The 19,360-nt window shown below is 33.7% G+C and overlaps 1 protein-coding gene across 1 annotated transcript; it reads left to right on the top strand.

Annotated features, from left to right (window-relative positions):
• Positions 1-3,352: 3,352 nt before the first annotated feature.
• LOC105444171 lies at positions 3,353-18,402 on the top strand. Its single transcript, XM_030977127.1, has 4 exons — positions 3,353-3,384; positions 3,714-4,193; positions 4,552-4,787; positions 17,848-18,402. Exons 2-4 carry the CDS (start codon positions 3,749-3,751, stop codon positions 18,400-18,402), a joined length of 1,236 nt encoding a protein of 411 aa, XP_030832987.1. The 5' UTR covers positions 3,353-3,384; positions 3,714-3,748.
• The last annotated feature ends 958 nt before the right edge of the window (positions 18,403-19,360 follow it).

Genomic DNA, 19,360 nt, shown 5'->3' on the forward strand with positions numbered 1-19,360 from the left:
GGAGGGGGGGGGGGGGGGGAAGGTCACCTTTTTTTAAATTTCAGCCATTGAATTTTAATTTTTTTTTTCGTTTATTTAGAAAAATAAAATAAAAACAAACTCAAAGGGGGGGGGGGGTTAACCTCAAAATCCCCCTGTGTACGCGCCTGATTCCCGACAAGGCCCACCCAAACTGTTACTCGGGAATTCTTCTTATCGTACGCAAAGTTGAGTGGCCGCTGTCCTCTTGGTGCATATTGGCGGATGTTGTGCTTATGGATATGATGATAATGATGATGATGATGATGACATGATGGTGGTACTGAATGTGTACAAAAGGGAAAGATTTTTAGGGTTATGCCACTTAAACATTAAGCGATCTTGATAAAAATCAATGCTCAATCAGAAAAGGGGTAATTATGAAACAATTGTCACCGTGTGTGTTGTGTTGTGTGTGTGCGTGCGTGTGAGCGTGTCTGACTGTCTTTGTTCAATGCACTGTTTTATTCCTCACCCAGTAATTTGGCGCAAGTGAGATCTGGCAGTCTTGAAAAGATTGTCTGATATTCAGTGCATGCAGAGATTCAAATGAAAATGGTACCTAAATGTACTGGGAGGATAACTCTATCACGATATATCATAAAACCCATGATTAAATATTCATACTTCAAACAATACAAATTTTGAAAAGTGTGACACTTTTTCTGACTCACTCTGTTGTTCAGTGCACCGCACGGCACCCGGCCGGGCCCCGGCAGGGCACCTTCCGGGAGCCATCGGTACACCTGCTCATCGGACGGAGCCCGTAAGGTTACCGGCCCGCACTCGGCCGGCACCCTGCCGGCACCCTTACGGGCGCCTTGCATTTCACCCGATCAATTTTCTCCGGGCTCCTCCCGGGCGCCGCAGAATATGTGACCAAACGTGACCCTACATCTGACAGGGCAGAAAGATAATCTCCGATTTAGGTAGGAGCCTTGATGGTTCGTGATCTACTATTAGTTTATCTTGCACTCATGTAGATGTGGATCTAGTATAGACACTGAATTTGAATTCGAGTCAATGAATTTGATGATATAATAGTTGGGAACATGTATACTCTATAAATGCGTTTGACACTAATCTGTCCCAAATAACATAGAAGGTGTCTAATCTATAACTTAAATAGGAGAAACAGCAAAGGGAGCATCGTAGAGAAAATTGTAATGAATAATCATTCTTTAATATGTCACAGAAATTCAAAAGAACCTCTCTTTCTCTCCGTCTCATTGTACTTATCTTTGTCAAAGGTATGTATCTTTCATTTTGTAAATTTGCTTAAACTTGTTTATGATTTGGGAAATATTGATTACAAACTTTATTTTGAGAAAAAAATAATGTTACCCTATAGTATTGCTGTAATTCAGTTATTTTTTTTCTTCATTATTTTTCCCTCCACAGGGATTTTATTGATTTTCATTTGCAACACATTAACAAACATATATCTAAGGTAATTTAAATTCATAATATAAATAAATGTACCTCTCAAGAAACAAATATTTGCTGATCTATTGAGTTAACCGAAGACAAACATATTTTCAATAATGTATTTCTGAAGTTCATGGAAAAAAAATATCGAAAAACAATATAATAGTCTCATATTATCGTTTGATTATTGGGCTATAACATTACATTGTTGTGATCATTGCTAATGATTTGGAAACCATATCTCATATTTGCAACACCTTGCCTTTTCGACAACTGGCGATGATTTTTCCCCCTCCACAGATTCCAGGAGCAAGGGGGCACTGGGCGGAGAGGCTTGATCATAAGCGACCTAACACTCCCAGTGTCAGAAGCGACTCCTCAAGCAGGTATAACATGACTTTGAAATGCGTTTCAAAGGGTATCATTAGTTTTTAGCTTCTATCAGGTACAGAAGAATTATAAAGGCGTTATAGCCTTTTGCCAAAAACACAATGTTTTTACCTTTACAACAGTGCAAATTAAACACACTTTAAGGAAACATTTTTACAGATCCAGGATGAATTTGGCGTTTATTGTAATTTGCGATAAAACTCTCTCCCTGTGACCCGAGACTAAAAACAAAATACGTTCGGATAAAAAAATCATAAGTAAATATAATTGCAGGACCTCAGGAAAAATAGCAATGAGGCTGATGAAGCTTTCATGGGTGAACAACAGTTTTATTATCATTATTATCATAATTATCGTTATCATTATTATGATCAATATTACCATTATTGTTATGGTTACATTATCATTATTATTATTTTTATTTTTATTATTATTATTATTGTTATTATTATTATAATTGTTATTATTACTATTATTATTTTTATTATTATTATTATTAGGAGTAGTAGTAGTAGTATTAGTAGTATTGTTGATGTTATTATTATTATCATCGTACAGTTACAGCACGTTGCTAGAGGAGGAGAAGGAGGTTCGCTTTCCGAAACGTTGTAAGTTGCCCTGTCTCCTACTAAAGTTCTTCTTCTAATGTTTAAATAACATAGAGTAAAAAGGGTGTAAATACCCTAGTTGTTTATTAATACTTAAGTCAATTTAATCAATTGGGAAGTATTTCTCAAAAGCATTAGGTGGGCCCGCTTCACGTATCCTGCTATTATATGCCATTTCAGCATTCAAAGGTAGTTTGTGAGTTAATTATAAGGTTCTTGCAAGGAGACACAAGATCATTTTTAGTATTTTGTGTCGAGTTTAAATATATTTGTTGAGTCTCGGACAGATATTTATAATAACGTTCACTTCTTTAATGTTCATTTCAGATGGCGAATACATTCCCCGTTCAGTTCGTGCACGTAGACGAACCTCCTCAACTTCTAAACACATACCTGACAGAGCTCATAGGTATATTGTCTGCTTTTTCCTTGTTTCCAATGGGCTAACCCTAAATTACATGTAATAAGAATTGCGAAAAATGAATTCAATTTGTTTATTACCACAAAACTAAAAAAGACAGTAAAATATGTAAAACAGAGCAGAAAAAAAATCAAAATATTACGTTCGAAATAAAAACATGCAGTACAGAACGATACATAACACAATAATTGAGTATATGTGGAGTGATTAGCAAAGGCCGAGGCCTAGTCAAGGGTAAATCCCCAGCCAGGTTGGGATATGACTTGTGTGTAATAATCACTTTATTTATGTTGACAACTTCTACACCTTTTTGGATATCATTTTCAAAAGCAAATACTGGATAGTTATATAAAACGTCAACATGACGATCAAATGAATCTCGTGTTAATAATAGAATCTTAGATTGCTATAGATGAAGCGTATCTTTTGTCTGTACCTGGATATTGCTTAACATTTTCCTACAATTTTGGTCTTTCATTTTTAGAGTTTTGAGTATTGACGAGCATCATGAAGATGAAGGTAGGCATCCCCTTTATATCTGTAATATTTTTACAGAATGGATCATATTTCAAAGCGCAGCAATTGAATAATTTTTACATGTTCGCCTTCATACAATGTCAATGAATCGATATTAAGACCCCTATTAATTAAAAATGAAATGCAAGTTTATAATGTATAACTTTACGTTTTATGTATTATTATTTATTCTTATTGTAAAATCAGTGTTTAAAAAGTCCAACTACCTCAAACGTTGCTAATTCTGTTCAGAAGTACTATTTTATTTCTGAAAAAAGGCACTATACAAATCCAGTAATAATTACGAGTAGTGTACCCAAAATCATTTACAGAAAAAGAGCGTTCCAAGCGAGCCATTTTCGCATGGATGGAAGCTGGACAAAGAGCAAAGCCGGCGGATTTCAGACCGCATGAGTACACTTCACAACCTACAGATGACGAGGGTCAGATGACAGAGTCTTTTCACCAAATCTCTTCACCGAGCGCCCCCCAGGAAGAAAGCCCAGTTCAAAATCCTGAATGCAGGGATGATTTGAGTGAGGATACTGACGTGATCCGACTAGAGAAGCATGGTATTGAAGTAAGAATTCCACCAAATGGAGCTTACAGCGCAAAAGATGTCACCGTCGAACCAATCTTTGACATTCCACCTGAGTTGGTGCTGAAGGAAACGGAAGCTATTATTTCCTTTGGCTTGAGAATGTCGCCCTCCGATGCAACCTTTGACAATCCGGTGACAGTAACGATGCCCCATTGTGGTATATTCACAAAGCCAGAGGCTGCAAAAGTCGTCACTTATTATCGAAAGAGTGGTAATGTCTGGTCTTTCTCATTGTCTCTCTCTCTCTCCTATCTGTCCCATTCATTAAACAAAAATTAATTTGTTCTTCCACCCCCTAAACAAAAAAACCCTTTAAACCCTAAGATATGAGGTAGTATTGGTTAAGATTGGGGAAAAGAGGGTAGAAATATCATTAATGGTTAGTGTTTAGAGAGGAAAATACATTGATGCTGACATTCTGTGATATAATGTAAAACAAATGAAATGCTTATTGCGGAACATATAGTTTTTGACATTAAAGTATAACATTTTCTTATTCTAAAGTTGTGCTAAAGTATTGGTAAACCTACGTTTACTAGATTTTCTTTCTTGATATTTTGCATGACTAGCTTCTGAAAGTTTTACAGCGATTCCTTCTTCCAACGGTAGCCCACGATGTGCTGTAAGACATCGCGACCTAGATGTCCACATAAACCACTTCTCCGAATTCTGGATTGTAGCTATCATCACATGGGTATTCATCGGAAAACGTGTTATTTGTACACCGTACATTCCAGTGTCAACTCCGAGAAATGCTGAACACGTGTTGTTTGTCCATGTAAGGAATGCAAACATTGAAAAAGAGGTTGGTTGTTTTCTCGTCTCAATTTCTCTTATTTTCTTCTTCTTTGCCCTTAATCATTATCTTCTTAATTTGCCTTCATAATATCCCTACTTTAGTCACGGACGGTCGTAAGTATTCATCGATTCAAGAGTAAACAGATGACATAGAGGTGTCATGGTGGTAAAGTTGGCCATTCACTTAACTTTCAATCAAAAAGGTGGGGGTTCGAATCACAGTCAGGCACTGAGGTCCTGTGACAAGACATTAATCCACATGTTCCAATCTTCATCCAGGTGCAAACGGGTACCTGGCAATGGTGATGTAATAATTAGTGGAGGGCCCGCAGAAAGAGAAGCATCAATACTGATGTACTTACCCTGGGTTTATAAGACCCAATTATTATATATCTTTTAAATACATTGCGTCTTCTAAAAAATTAGTTCTCTACTGGGCTATTTCGTGTCCTTGTTGGGCACGTTTGATCAATAAAAGGATTTTTTAAGAAACAATACTAATCATTGTTATTATGACTACTGTTATAACTATCACTTTACGTATTATTATTATTTTCAATATTATTATCATTATTATTAATTAAATATTTGTATGATCGTTGATATAAATATCTCTTGTGATGTTTACAGATTTTTGTTTTCACTAGATCCTCTTCTAATCTTTTGAATTCTAAACTTCTGTAGTTCTGAATTTATATGTTCATGTGTCAATACCCTTTCATTGTTTTTCCTTTTTTCTTCATACTCTCTCCCTCCATATAAATTATAGTTTACACTTTATTGGAAACACATTTGAACTTGAACTATTGAAAACCTTTTCTTAACTTTTAAGGTGCAGCCTGGATACATGGCTCCGATCACGGGAGAGCAATTCTTAGTTAGGTGGCGTTCTGGAGGGTTGAAGATTACTTGCCTAGAAAGCACCATGAAAGACAAGGCAAAGGTAACATTCAAACGAGCAGTTTAAATCAACCTATGCAACGTTTTCTTATATTTGGAATGCTAAGTATCGGTTGAGTTAATGGAAGTAAGACAATTAATGCCCAATATATATATATATTTTGTTTATAGAGTTGGAAAAATGCCTTCTTCGCAATTAGGCCTATATGTACTCAATAAATGTCCAGTTATAGAATCGAATGATATTTTTCTGAGCATCAGTTAATTGAGATATTTATCACTTTGTCACATAATGATAACCATAATTTGTCGATTCGAGAGTTAGGCAATTTATGGTTGGTTACATTCTGTTTTTGCAATTTCTTTTGCCCTAACCACTTAGCATTTCAATTGTCCAAATCAGTTGGTTACGTTTAAACTTAAATACAGTGGACAGTACGCTACCCAATTATAGTCATTTTTTTGCTCAAATTATTTTTAGTAATGGAAATTTGAATGTATGCAGAATAATAATAATAATAATAATAATAATAATAATAATAATAATAATAATAGTACGAACAATATATATATATCGCTTGTGACATAAATGCTTCAAAGCGCTGTACACAAATCAAGATTACTTCAAGAAAAATCAATATTACTAATATTACTAATAGAAATAACATAAATTAAATTACCAAAATGATCTACAATATATTTTGATAAATTAAATGGCTCTTGGAACTTTTTCATATCCCACATCTTTTTGTTTAGAAGAGATCTAACTACGATACAAATTCATTTTAGAAGTAGCTAGAAAAGAGATAAAGAGGGCCAGTCAGTATGTGGGTCATTCAAATACTTAAAAAACAACGGTAATCTGTCAGGGTATTAGGGATTTTCTCTGTTAAAAAGCAAGGACCAATTTTAGTGAATATTTTGTTTTCTCTTGTGAAGGAATGACGTTTTTGCCACGCACCATTTATATTGGATTTGTTAAATACAAATTTATTATGGAAATATTGTAATTTTGCTGTATACGAATCAACCCTTAAATATGTTACAATATTTATTTTCGCAATATAAAATAGTAGCATTTAGGTCTGACGGGTATGTCTAGGTTATTCTTAAATAATATATTCATAAATGAATACCCACACACACAAACACACAACCTCACACATAAACGCACGCACATATATGAATACATATGTACACACACGTATGCAGATATACATATATATATATATATATGATTTTTTTGTAGACTCTACAGGAAAGTGAGATTTGCCATCTGACAGAGCAAAAAGTGATGTTCCAAGTGGATACACGAACAACTAAAAAGAAGAAAGTGATATTACAGGTCATCTTGGAACAAAGAACAACAAAGGAGCTCTTGGTACCCATGCACTTAACAGGTAAATTACATCAAATAGATTCAAAGCGATCGAGAAATCCACAAATGTTGGCCATTCATTTAATCTGTCAGCGGCGAACACTTTAGTCTTGAAAGGTTGAGGGTATGTAGAAAAAACCGATACATCTTATGGACCTGTTTATATTTTACTTTCAAAGGTATCACCAAAGGTGTTGAAACTTCATAACATTTGATTGCAATGGTTACCTCCTGAATATAGAATAAATGAAATGTCCCTCGTCATTGACGGATGAGATTGAAGCGGGAATCTTGACTTCTCTATCTATTAAAAAAGCAATTGCCATCGGTATTTACTTTCAACGGCACTTTTTTTTAAGGAAGTTGTTTTCCTCATCACATTGTTTGAATTTTAAACCATGCACCGTCTTTTGTTACAGATGTGTAAACTCTTTGTCATGGACGTATATTATGAGTGTCATTGGCAGACATTAACTTAACGATTTTAGATTAAGAAAAGGCATGCCTATTGTGCGTTCTGTACTTTTTTGTTTAATTTAGATTTTTCTTATTATTTACACAAAACATGTATTTAGAAAGCGAGTTTTTAAATGAAATAGATAACATAATCATGATAATTATGCGGTTTTGCATGTACAGCATAGACAAAATCTGTAATCGCAAAAAGATAACTTTAGCCTTTCACTCTCCATGCACACACAATGAACCGGATCGATTTACGATGAAAACTCACCTACTGTTTGCGTTGTACTTTTTGTTTAATCTATATTATGTCTTACTTTTCCTTCCCCCTCCAATTTTAAGAAAGATGCTTAGGTGAGATGTAGGGATTTCGCTTACATTAATCACTACAAATATTTTAGATTAAAACTTGAAGTCACCAACATCAATGTTGATCGTTAGCGGATAACAACAAAATAATAACAATATGAGGTAACAAGATTTATTCTTTGAAACATGATTATGCTTTGTGATTAAATCGCAAATAAATGTCTAATGCAACCTGATTTTACAACTAATAACACGATCATAATGAATAAATATTTTTACGAAGTCAACAAAATTTCCTTTTCTTACAATCAGAAATAACCGAGACATCACTAGGAGACACCGTTTCCACAAGCCCGAGACCGTCGCCATCTACTTCAGCCGCTACTCCTGTTCAAGATGCATTAGCAGAAACCGGAGATGTTTCTACTGCTATAGCCAGGTTAGAATTCCTTCCTAATGGCTAAATGGCTAAATAATGGCTTTTTGATCATTCTTGATCAAGATGTCATTGATAGGATAGGATAAAACTTAGGAAATAATATTCCTTCCGTAAAATGTTCTTAGATATAAACTATAGCAAGCGTAGATCAAAAGTGTACAAACGAGATATGTTTGCGTTCTGATACAACGATTTTGCACTGTCTTTATCAACAACTAATATGGCTACAATTCAGACTTGTATTGAAAGGTGTATGATTATATCCCCCTTAAGAAACAAAAAGGGGAAACAAGTATAGAATAGAATAATATTTTCCGAATTTGAAGAAATTGGATCGTCCATTTTCACACGTATACTTAACATTGTTGATAACTCAGTATAAAAACGCAAAATCACACCAATATGTAAAATTTGGCCTTTAGATTACGTTCAGCCCCACCCCCAAAAAGGAGAAAATAATGAAGTAAATGAATACTCATGGTAATGATGACAATATAATTAAAAAAAGAAAATAAATAGATCAATATGATGATAATAACATGTAATATATAGATAAATCAATACAATTAAAAAATATTGCTTTACAAGGCTTCAAACATTCGAAGAGAGGAAGCATTTGATAAAACACCTGAAGGATGAACGCTCTAAAGGCCTTGAGAGCTTAGAAAAGAGTATATACCAAAACATAAAGAGAATTGAAATATAATTGACTAAATCTCCTATGACAAATCAAGCTTTAAAAATGAAATTATCAGAATACTTCTACCTAAATGAATGTAGAGCTGCTTATGGAAATTATAACAATACGACTAAGCATTTATGCTAATATGCATTTGTAACATTCCCTTTTTTCCAATTTCATTAACAAAGCATAGGCTGCTTCTGAGCCATGTTTTTTTCTTTTCTGGGAACGTATTATATCATTTCTAGCACCATATTATAAACAAACATTCTAGAAAAAAAATAATGATTAATTTATTTAAAAACAAATTTACCCATGACTCATAAACACATTTTCCCCCAGTGAAACGATGACAATCTGATGAACGAAAGAACATCCGTAAGAGGATGGTTGCTTTGTGGTCCACACACACACACGCACGCACACTCCCACACGCACATACACACCAATGACACATCAGGCTTTTTATTTACAGTTGTTTGTTTGTTATTATAACTTCAGGTTATGAGGATTATAATTATACCAAGGTTTTGATTCCCAGTCGCATCTCAAGCAGATGGGGTTTTATTTATTGAAGAGGCTAATAAAGTAGAACTTCATAGTCCATACATGCATGTATGTTGTTGAAAAGAGAAAAGAATGAAAGTAAGAACATTGAAACCGATATATGGTTTAATATTAAAAAGGTCTTGCTTGTACATTGTGATTTAAAGTGGACTTGCATGATATGATATGACCACTCAAATACAAACTTCACCAATGGCATCGAATGCTGATGTTTAGGAGTTGTTTGACAAGGAGTTGAGATTTTTTCATGGGCTTTTTTTATGCGCGAGAAAAGATGTGAGTGCGGGGAGAGACTGTGCGAAACCGGGCGAAACCGGGCATGGTGGCTCAGTGGTTAGAGGGCCCGCCTCATGAACGGGAGGTCGTGGGTTCGAACTCCGGCCGAGTCATACCAAAGACTTCTAGCTTGGCGCTCAGCATATTAGATTGGAGAAGGGTAGTAATAACATATCATGTTATGCAGGGCCCCTTGGAAGAACAGTTTCATAACTGAAGTTGCTATCCTTATAAAATATATTATTACTTAAAAAAAAAAACGTTCTCTTTGCTTTTTCTTAGTTGATGCACATACATTTACCATTGTCAATAAAAAAAGTTCACATTTTAACTTTCAATAACAACTTTCTTCCACCATCACTCTGCTCTATACTCAATATATATTGTGATGGAAAGCAAATAATGATCTCATCCAATAATGAAAGGGATGAGTTTCGTAACATGAAATAAAACAAATTTATGGAACGGAATATCATGTTGCTGAGAAAAGCACAGGTCGCTGACGTTCTTTATAAATGAAACGAAATTCATACGAGTATTTAATTCAATTCAAATGAACATTTATTTTCTTCCAAACAATAAAATGTATAAGTAGGAACATAAATATAATTAAAGAACTTATATTACAAGGAACAAGGCGCGAAACCCGAAAAGTATAGCTTGTAGTGGGTACGCCCGAATACATAAATACAATTATACATTATAAATGGGAGAAAGGAAGAAAGGAAGAAAGGGATAGGCAAAGAGGAGAGGAGGATAGAGAGCTTGGAGAAAGAGAAAAGAAGAGAGGAAAAGAAGAGGACTGCAACATAGTATCAATGGAGTGTATGGCATGCATAAACAACATAATGGCAAGATATAGGTGAAGAGTATAGTGTTGAAATATTTATATATATATTAAATATTTATATATATATATACATATATATATATATATATACATATATATTTACTTCGTTACAAGTACATGCATTTATACAACATAGGCCTATACATACATACATGTATGTTTACATAATTATACACATGCATACAACACACACACACATATATATATATATATATATACTTATACACCCATACACATCCCTTATACAATATAAATACACACTCGTCAACCTAATTGGGTATAGGGATAATACTAATGTATTGTAATTTAAAATGATACATTGTTTAACATATTTCCTCATGGTTCAGGTAAATCGTTCCAAAGCTTAGGACCGGTGAAACGGATATTATTTTGAGAAATACGTTTATGGTGTTTAGGAATATAGATTTTTTCAGATGATCTGGTACCATACTTATGTATATGTGAAACACGTTGGAATTGGTATATAATAATGATTATACCTCTTCCAAACAACTGCCATTAGCGTAATAAGGTCCAACATTTTTTAAAAGGGCGAGGCGGAGATGAAATCATCTTGGTCACTCCAGTTTGGAATAGCTAAAAGCCCCTAGACCCCCCTTCTCAGGCATCGAAATATATTATCAAGCCACTCATTATGTATATCTTATAACTGCTTTATGGCATTCATGAAGCTGAATAAGTTGATCTAAATGATCGAGGAAAAGGAAAGGTAAAAGTAAATGTGACCATGTCAATTGATTATGTAGAGTACCTACCTCTATCATTCTTACCTCTCACACTTTTACTCTGATACTTTAACTCTGACATTCCGACATCTGAACCTTTTTTCACCTCTGTCTGTATATATTTTTTTATATCTAAACAGGGAAGTGAGCGACGCAATGGTAAATACGTTGGCAGGATACATTCCAAGCTACGCCTACGAAACGTTTAGCGAAAAGCTTGGAATCGAGCAAAACCAGGCCAGGAACATTGTGGTTAAGTATAACAGCGACTATGAGAAGGCAACAAGGGAATGCATTGCGAAATGGAGGGATAGATCAACTCGTAGTGTGGCTGACTTACATGATGTTTTGAGAGAAGCCGAACTTGGGGGTTTAATTTTTTCACTGTAATTAACAACAATAAAAAAAGGTAAGCCAAGTGGGGAATATGGTTGGCCAACAAACGCACCCGCTATCGTGATCTCCTTTTATACAGTGTATACGTATATATATAAGAGAATATCATGTTTTGCGAGGGAAAAGTTATGTATTAGACCCCAAAACTAGAATAAAAAACCCTGTTGGTATGAATGTAGGTGAACACAATCTCTACCCCATAGGGCTTCTTTAAGATATTTATATAATGATGTAATGAGGTAGCCATGTATGAATGCCAATGGAGTATTCTTTGAAAATGAAATATGTTGTGAATTATTTTGAGAAGGTGGTCATGCATGAATTGCAATATCATTATTGATGCATCCGCCGACCGAAGGTGGTGCAGTAGGATTTATATTTGAGGGTTGTCCGTCGACCGCCCGTCCCGCTTCCTCCTATCGCGATATCTCAAGAACCACTTACGTTAAGAACTTCAAAGTTAATGATAATATGTATCAACATAGGTAGACGATCTGATAAGATTTTGGGTTAGTAGGTCAAAGGTCACTGAGGTCAACTTCTGAAATTCCAACTATTTGCCTCGTTATCTAGAACCACTAGAGATATGAGGCTCAAAATTGGCGATAAATATAGAAAGATGATCTGACAGTATCATTATATCTAAGATTGGTAGGTCGAAGGTGACAGAGGTCAATTTCTAAAAGTAAAGGATTTTAGCATTGCTATTGCAATATCTAAACATGTTGACAGTAGTTCTATAGGAGTTCAAGTTCAAGTTTTGTTTCCACATCTGATTTAAAAAAAACACAAGTACAATTTATATGCATATATATACATTAAAAAACGTTAAAATGAAACATCTTCAATTTAAATCATAATGTGGTGGTGAAAAACAAAGGCCAATGGCCTATCAAGGTTTTTCCCAAAGATAATAAAGTTTACATAAAAAGTTTCTTGAATGTACTAAAAACGAGATAGAAATACAGAGATTAAAATAACACAAAGTATCAATATACTGAATTAAACCAGACAAATCCATTACAACAACAGAAAAAGGAAAGGAAAAGCATTCATGTAAACAAATAATCCTAGTTATACAAAATTCATTTACGAGATATTTCTTGAGCTTTCTTTTGAAAATTGTAACTGTTGAGCATATATGAAGTTCTTGGGGCAAACTGTTCCATTATTTTGGTCCGGCATAAATAATTGTTGTTCTTGAGAAATCATAAGTAAACATTAGCAGGTGAAAAAGATTTGATTGATGAGTTTCATAATTAGTCACATTTCTGTTACAAATAAAACAATCATCTAGAAACTTTGGAAGTATATTTTTAGAGTAAGAAAACATAAAGATGCCAATCTGTTGCTTATGTATATCATAAATTGTTAAAATACTATGTTTTTTAAATATAGGAGCAGTGTGAGAGAAGGAAGTTAAACATAATTCGTATTGACCGTTTCTGAAGAATTAAAATTCGATTTAAATGGGTTTTGGCACAATCTCCCTACACTATATTACAGTAGATAACATAGGGTAGAATCATGGTATTATAAAGATTAAGAAGGATATTAAAAGGTACAATTTGTTCAATTCTGTTCCTTGCACAAATAGCTTTAGATATTTTACATGATACATAGTGTACGTATTCTTTCCAAGTCAGTTTGTTGTCAATTCTTACTCCTGAAAAATTTGTAAAATTTACTATCGATATTATTTGTTGGTTGATACTTATTTTTTATCCCGATGTATTAATATTTTGGTTTTTTGGTAGAAATAACATACAGCATGTTTTTTTGTGCATTCAATTTTAATTTATTTGCTTTAAACCATGTATCAATTTTTTAAAGTTGCGTATTAATAGTAGAACATAATCTATCAATATTTTTACCAGACAAAAATAAGATAATTTAATTAAATTTTGGGACTAGTAGGTCAAGATCTCCGTCGTAAGATTGCATTAAATTATAGACTCTTTGTTTTCATTGTGATATGTCATTAATATTTTCATCTATTTCCAATACTGAATATAGGGCGGAGGCGTAAAGAAGACGCAGTCGCATTTGTCGTGTGTAAAAGTCTGCACATGTGGAATGTCCAATGTACATGTATTTAGAACTTGTATAATATATTATCTTGGTCATCAGATTATTATATTTGGTTGCATAAGTAATGAAATAATATCGAATATTCAATGTATATTTCATATTATCACACCTCAATGGACTTTAGATTTTAGGGCATAAATCTGCACATAACTTCCATTGTTAATACACGATATCATAACTCACTGTTATGATTATATTTGCGTGTATACGTCTTCACATTGTAATTGTGCTTCCGGTCAAATGAAACTCTCTGTTTGGAATATATATTTTTGCTGCATTAGTCTGCCCATTGTCATGATGAATGCCCTATTTAAGTATAATTAATATGATATCATACCTCCTCGATTAGATTGGATTTGTATGTATAGGTCTGGACATTACAATGGTAAACGTCCAATTAATATAGATACCCTAAAAATCATATCTTGATGTTTAATGTGGATTTCTGTGCATAAGTCTGTACGCGATGTTTAATATTCAATGTATATGTATTTCATATGATATATCTCTCTCTGTTGAGCTAAAAAATATGAGTGCATAAGTCTGCACAATACAAAGGTGAATATATATTTGCATATTTATTTCATGTACGCCATAATTTGTAATGTCAAATGTTTATATTTGTTATATAATATCAGACTAATATTGGATTTTCGTGCATAAGACTGCACATTGTAATGGTGAATGCCATATGCATATATATTGTATGTAATATTATACTGAGATTGGATTTTTGTGCATAAGTCTGCACATGATAATGGTAAATGTTAAATGCATATATATTTCATGTAATATCATACTGAGATAACATTTTCATGCATAAATCTGCACATTATAATGGTAAATGTCAAATGCATATATATTTTATGTTATATCATACTGAGATCGGATCTGTGTGCATAAGTCCGCACATTATAATGGCGTATGTTAATTGCATATATATTTCATGTATTATCATACTGATTTTGGATTTTTGTTCGTATGTCTGCATACCATAATGTTTAAAGGTATTATGTCCCATTTGCAGGCCCCAAAAATGAAAAGGTTAAATTCCAACGGCATTTGAAAGATAAAACTAATTTAGAAAATCCCTAAAAAAAGGGGGCTTGAAAATGAAGTGGAAAAATAACCACTATTAGTTGTCAAATAGACTTAAGAGCTTTAGGGCCCAAAAGTAATAATCTGATTTTCAGACCATTGTATTGAATGGTCGTACGTTATATGCTGCGCCAAAGATTCAATCAGTTTAATTTTGGCCATTACAAGAAGTGGGTTATTGTTGTAGACAAATGCTCATGTACCCTTTAAAGCTCATGTTATGTATGTTATTACCAGAGAAGAAAAAAAAGCCAGTCAGTCACTCAATAATGTCTGACAGTGAAGTCTAGCAAGGAAACGGGTTTCCTTGCATAATTTGAATATTAGGACACTGCTAATGTTTAAATTTCGGAGATAGGACGTACATGACATATTCATAGTCCTGCAAAGTTCTACAGAATTTGATGTTGGCTGCAAAAGGGACATAGTATCTTTGATGTTTAATGTTTATATAGGCTATATTTCATGTTATATTATACTGAGATTGGATTTTTATTCATAAGTCCGCACATTATAATGGCGAATGTCAAATGCATATATTGTTCATGTAATATCTTACAGAGATCAGATAAGTGTGCATAAGTCTGCATATTATAATGGTAAATGTCAAATAAATTTATAATTTATGTATTTTCATGCTAAGATGGGATTCGTGTGCATAAGTCTGCATACCAGACTGTTTAATTTCCTATGTTTATATATATTTCACGTAATATCATACTGGGATTGGATTTTGTTATGCATAAGTCTGCATATGATATAAGCGAATGTCAAATGCATTTCTATGAGATTGGATTTATGTGCATACATCTGCAGACAAGAATGTTTACTTTCCAATGTTTATATATTTCATGTATTATAATACTGAAATTTAACTCTTGTGCATAAGTCTGCACATTATAATGGTGAATGTACAATGGATATATATATTTCTTGTAATATCATACTGAGATTGTATTTTCGTGCATAAGTCTGCACATTATAATGGTGAATGTACAATGGATATATATATTTAATGCATTATCATACTAAGATTGGATCTTCGTGCATAAGTTTGAACATTATAATAGTGAATGTCAATTGCATATATATATGTCATGTAATATCGTACTGAGATTGGATTTTCGTGCATAAGTCTGCACATTATAATGGTGAATGTACAATGAATATATATATTTCATGTATTATCATACTGAGATTTGATTTGTGTGCATAAGTCTGCACATTAAAATGGTCAACGTCCATTGCATATAATACATGTATTATCATACTGAGATTGGATTTTCGTGCATAAGTCTGCACATTATAATGGTGAATGTCCATTGCTTATATATTACATGTATTATCACACTGAGATTGGATTTTCGTGCATAAGTCTGCACATTATAATGGCGAATGTCAATTGCATATATATGTCATGTAATATCATACTGAGACTGGATTTTCGTGCATAAGTCTGCACATTATAAGAGTGAATTTACAATGGATATATATATATATATATTCCATGTTTTATCCTACTGAGATTGGATTTTCGTGCATAAGTCTGCACATTATAATGGTGAATGTCCATTGCATTTATATGTCATGTAATATCATACTGAGATTGGATTTTCGTGCATAAGTCTGCACATTATAATGGTGAATGTCAATTGCATTTATATGTCATATAATATCATACTGAGATTGGATTTTCGTGCATAAGTCTGCACATTATAATGGTCAACGTCCATTGCATATATATGTCATGTAATATCATACTGAGATTGGATTTCCGTGCATAAGTCTGCACATTATAATGGTCAACGTCCATTGCATATATATGTCATGGATTATCATACTGAGATTGGATTTTCGTGCATAAGTCTTCACATTTTAATGATCAATGTACAATGGATATATATATATATATTTCATGTATTATCATACTGAGATTTGATTTGTGTGCATAAGTCTGCACATTATATAGGGAATGTACAATGGATATATATATATTTCATGTATTATTATACTGAGATTGGATTTTCGTGCATAAGTCTGCACATTATAATGGTGAATGTACAATGGATATATATATGTCATGTAATATCATACCGAGATTGGATTTTCGTGGATAAGTCTTCACATTTTAATGATAAATGTACAATGAATATATATATTTCATGTATTATCATACTGAGATTTGATTTGTGTGCATAAGTCTGCACATTATATAGGGAATGTACAATGGATATAAATATATTTCATGTATTCTTATACTGAGATTGGATTTTCGTGCATAAGTCTGCACATTATAATGGTGAATGTCAATTGCATATATATGTCATGTAATATCATACTGAGATTGGATTTTCGTGCATAAGTCTGCACATTATAATGGTGAATGTACAATGGATATATATTTCATGTAATATCATACTGAAATTCGATTTTCGTGCATAAGTCTGCACATTATAATGGTGAATGTACAATGGATATATATATTTCATGTAATATCATACTGAAATTGGATTTTCGTGCATAAGTCTGCACATTATAATGGTCAATGTCCATTGCATATAATACATGTATTATCATATTGAGATTGGATTTTCGTGCATAAGTCTGCACATTATAATGGTCAATGTCCATTGCATATATATTACATGTATTATCACACTGAGATTGGATTTGTGTGAATAAGTCTGCACATTATAATGGTGAATGTACAATGAATATATATTACATGTATTATCACACTGAGATTGGATTTTCGTGCATAAGTCTGCACATTATAATGGTGAATGTCCATTGCATATATATTACATGTATTATCATACCGAGATTGGATTTTCGTGCATAAGTCTGCACATTGCCAACTCCTACTGAACAAGGCCAACAAAACCCTTGGGTTGCTGCGGAGAACCCTGTCACCATGCACCAAGGATGTGAAGTCAAGAGCGTACACAGCCCTGGTTCGACCGCAGCTAGAGTATGGCGCTGAAGCCTGGAACCCCCACACTTCTGGTGCTGCCGAAGGTCTGGAAAGAGTACAGAAAACAGCTGCTCGTTTTGTCTTCCGCGACTACCGAAGATCCACGTCGGCTACAGGGCTTGTTTCCCAGCTGGGATGGGATAAACTGCACACACGTCGTCTTCTAGCACAAAGCACCATGCTCTTTAAAATACACCACCAGCTAGTCAACATTTGTCTTCCTCACCTCATAACTAAAGCTACATACATCAGCAGAAGAGACCACACACTCAAGCTCTCTGTTCCTGTGGCAACAATAGACTCCTACAAGTACTCATTTTACCCCCGCACCATTCGCATCTGGAATCAACTACCAGCCACAGCAGTTACTACCCCAACAGTTGCTGCTTTCCAGATGATCGCCCTCCCTGTCATCAGAGGGTTGGAACCTCCTGTAGGTTCCAGAATGCTGTAAACCATATAGCAGCATGATTTTTTACTCGCACGTCACTGTTTTACTGTATAAAGAAATTATACACCCTTTTGTTGTTTGCACCTGCACCTGCTGTCACAACACATCCCATCCCAGTATAGCTTGGAAAAGCTGCTTCAGGGATTACTTCATCAAGTATTATAATGGCGAATGTCAATTGCATTTATATGTCATGTAATATCATACTGAGACTGGATTTTCGTGCATAAGTCTGCACATTATACTGGTGAATGTACAATGGATATATATATTTCATGTTTTATCATAATGAGATTGGATTTTCGTGCATAAGTCTGCACATTATAATGGTCAACATCCATTGCTTATATATTTCATGTATTATCATACTGAGATTGGATTTTCGTGCATAAGTCTGCACATTATAATGGTCAACGTCCATTGCATATATATGTCATGTAATATCACACTGAGATTGGATTTTCGTGCATAAGTCTGCACATTATAATGGTGAATGTCCATTGCATATATATGACATGTATTATCACACTGAGATTGGATTTTCGTGCATAAGTCTGCACATTATAATGGCGAATGTCAATTGCATATATATGTCATGTAATATCATACTGAGACTGAATTTTCGTGCATAAGTCTGCACATTATAATGGTGAATTTACAATGGATATATATATATATTACATGTATTATCACACTGATGTTGGATTTTCGTGCATAAGTCTGCACATTATAATGGTGAATGTCAATTGCATTTATATGTCATGTGATATCATACTGAGACTGGATTTTCGTGCCTAAGTCTGCACATTATACTGGTGAATGTACAATGGATATATATATTTCATGTTTTATCATAATGAGATTGGATTTTCGTGCATAAGTCTGCACATTATAATGGTCAACGTCCATTGCATATATATTTCATGTATTATCATACTGAGATTGGATTTTCGTGCATAAG

This window comes from Strongylocentrotus purpuratus, unplaced genomic scaffold (genome assembly GCF_000002235.5).
Source record: "Strongylocentrotus purpuratus isolate Spur 01 unplaced genomic scaffold, Spur_5.0 spur5_scaffold_1, whole genome shotgun sequence".
Lineage (NCBI taxonomy): Eukaryota > Metazoa > Echinodermata > Echinoidea > Camarodonta > Strongylocentrotidae > Strongylocentrotus > Strongylocentrotus purpuratus.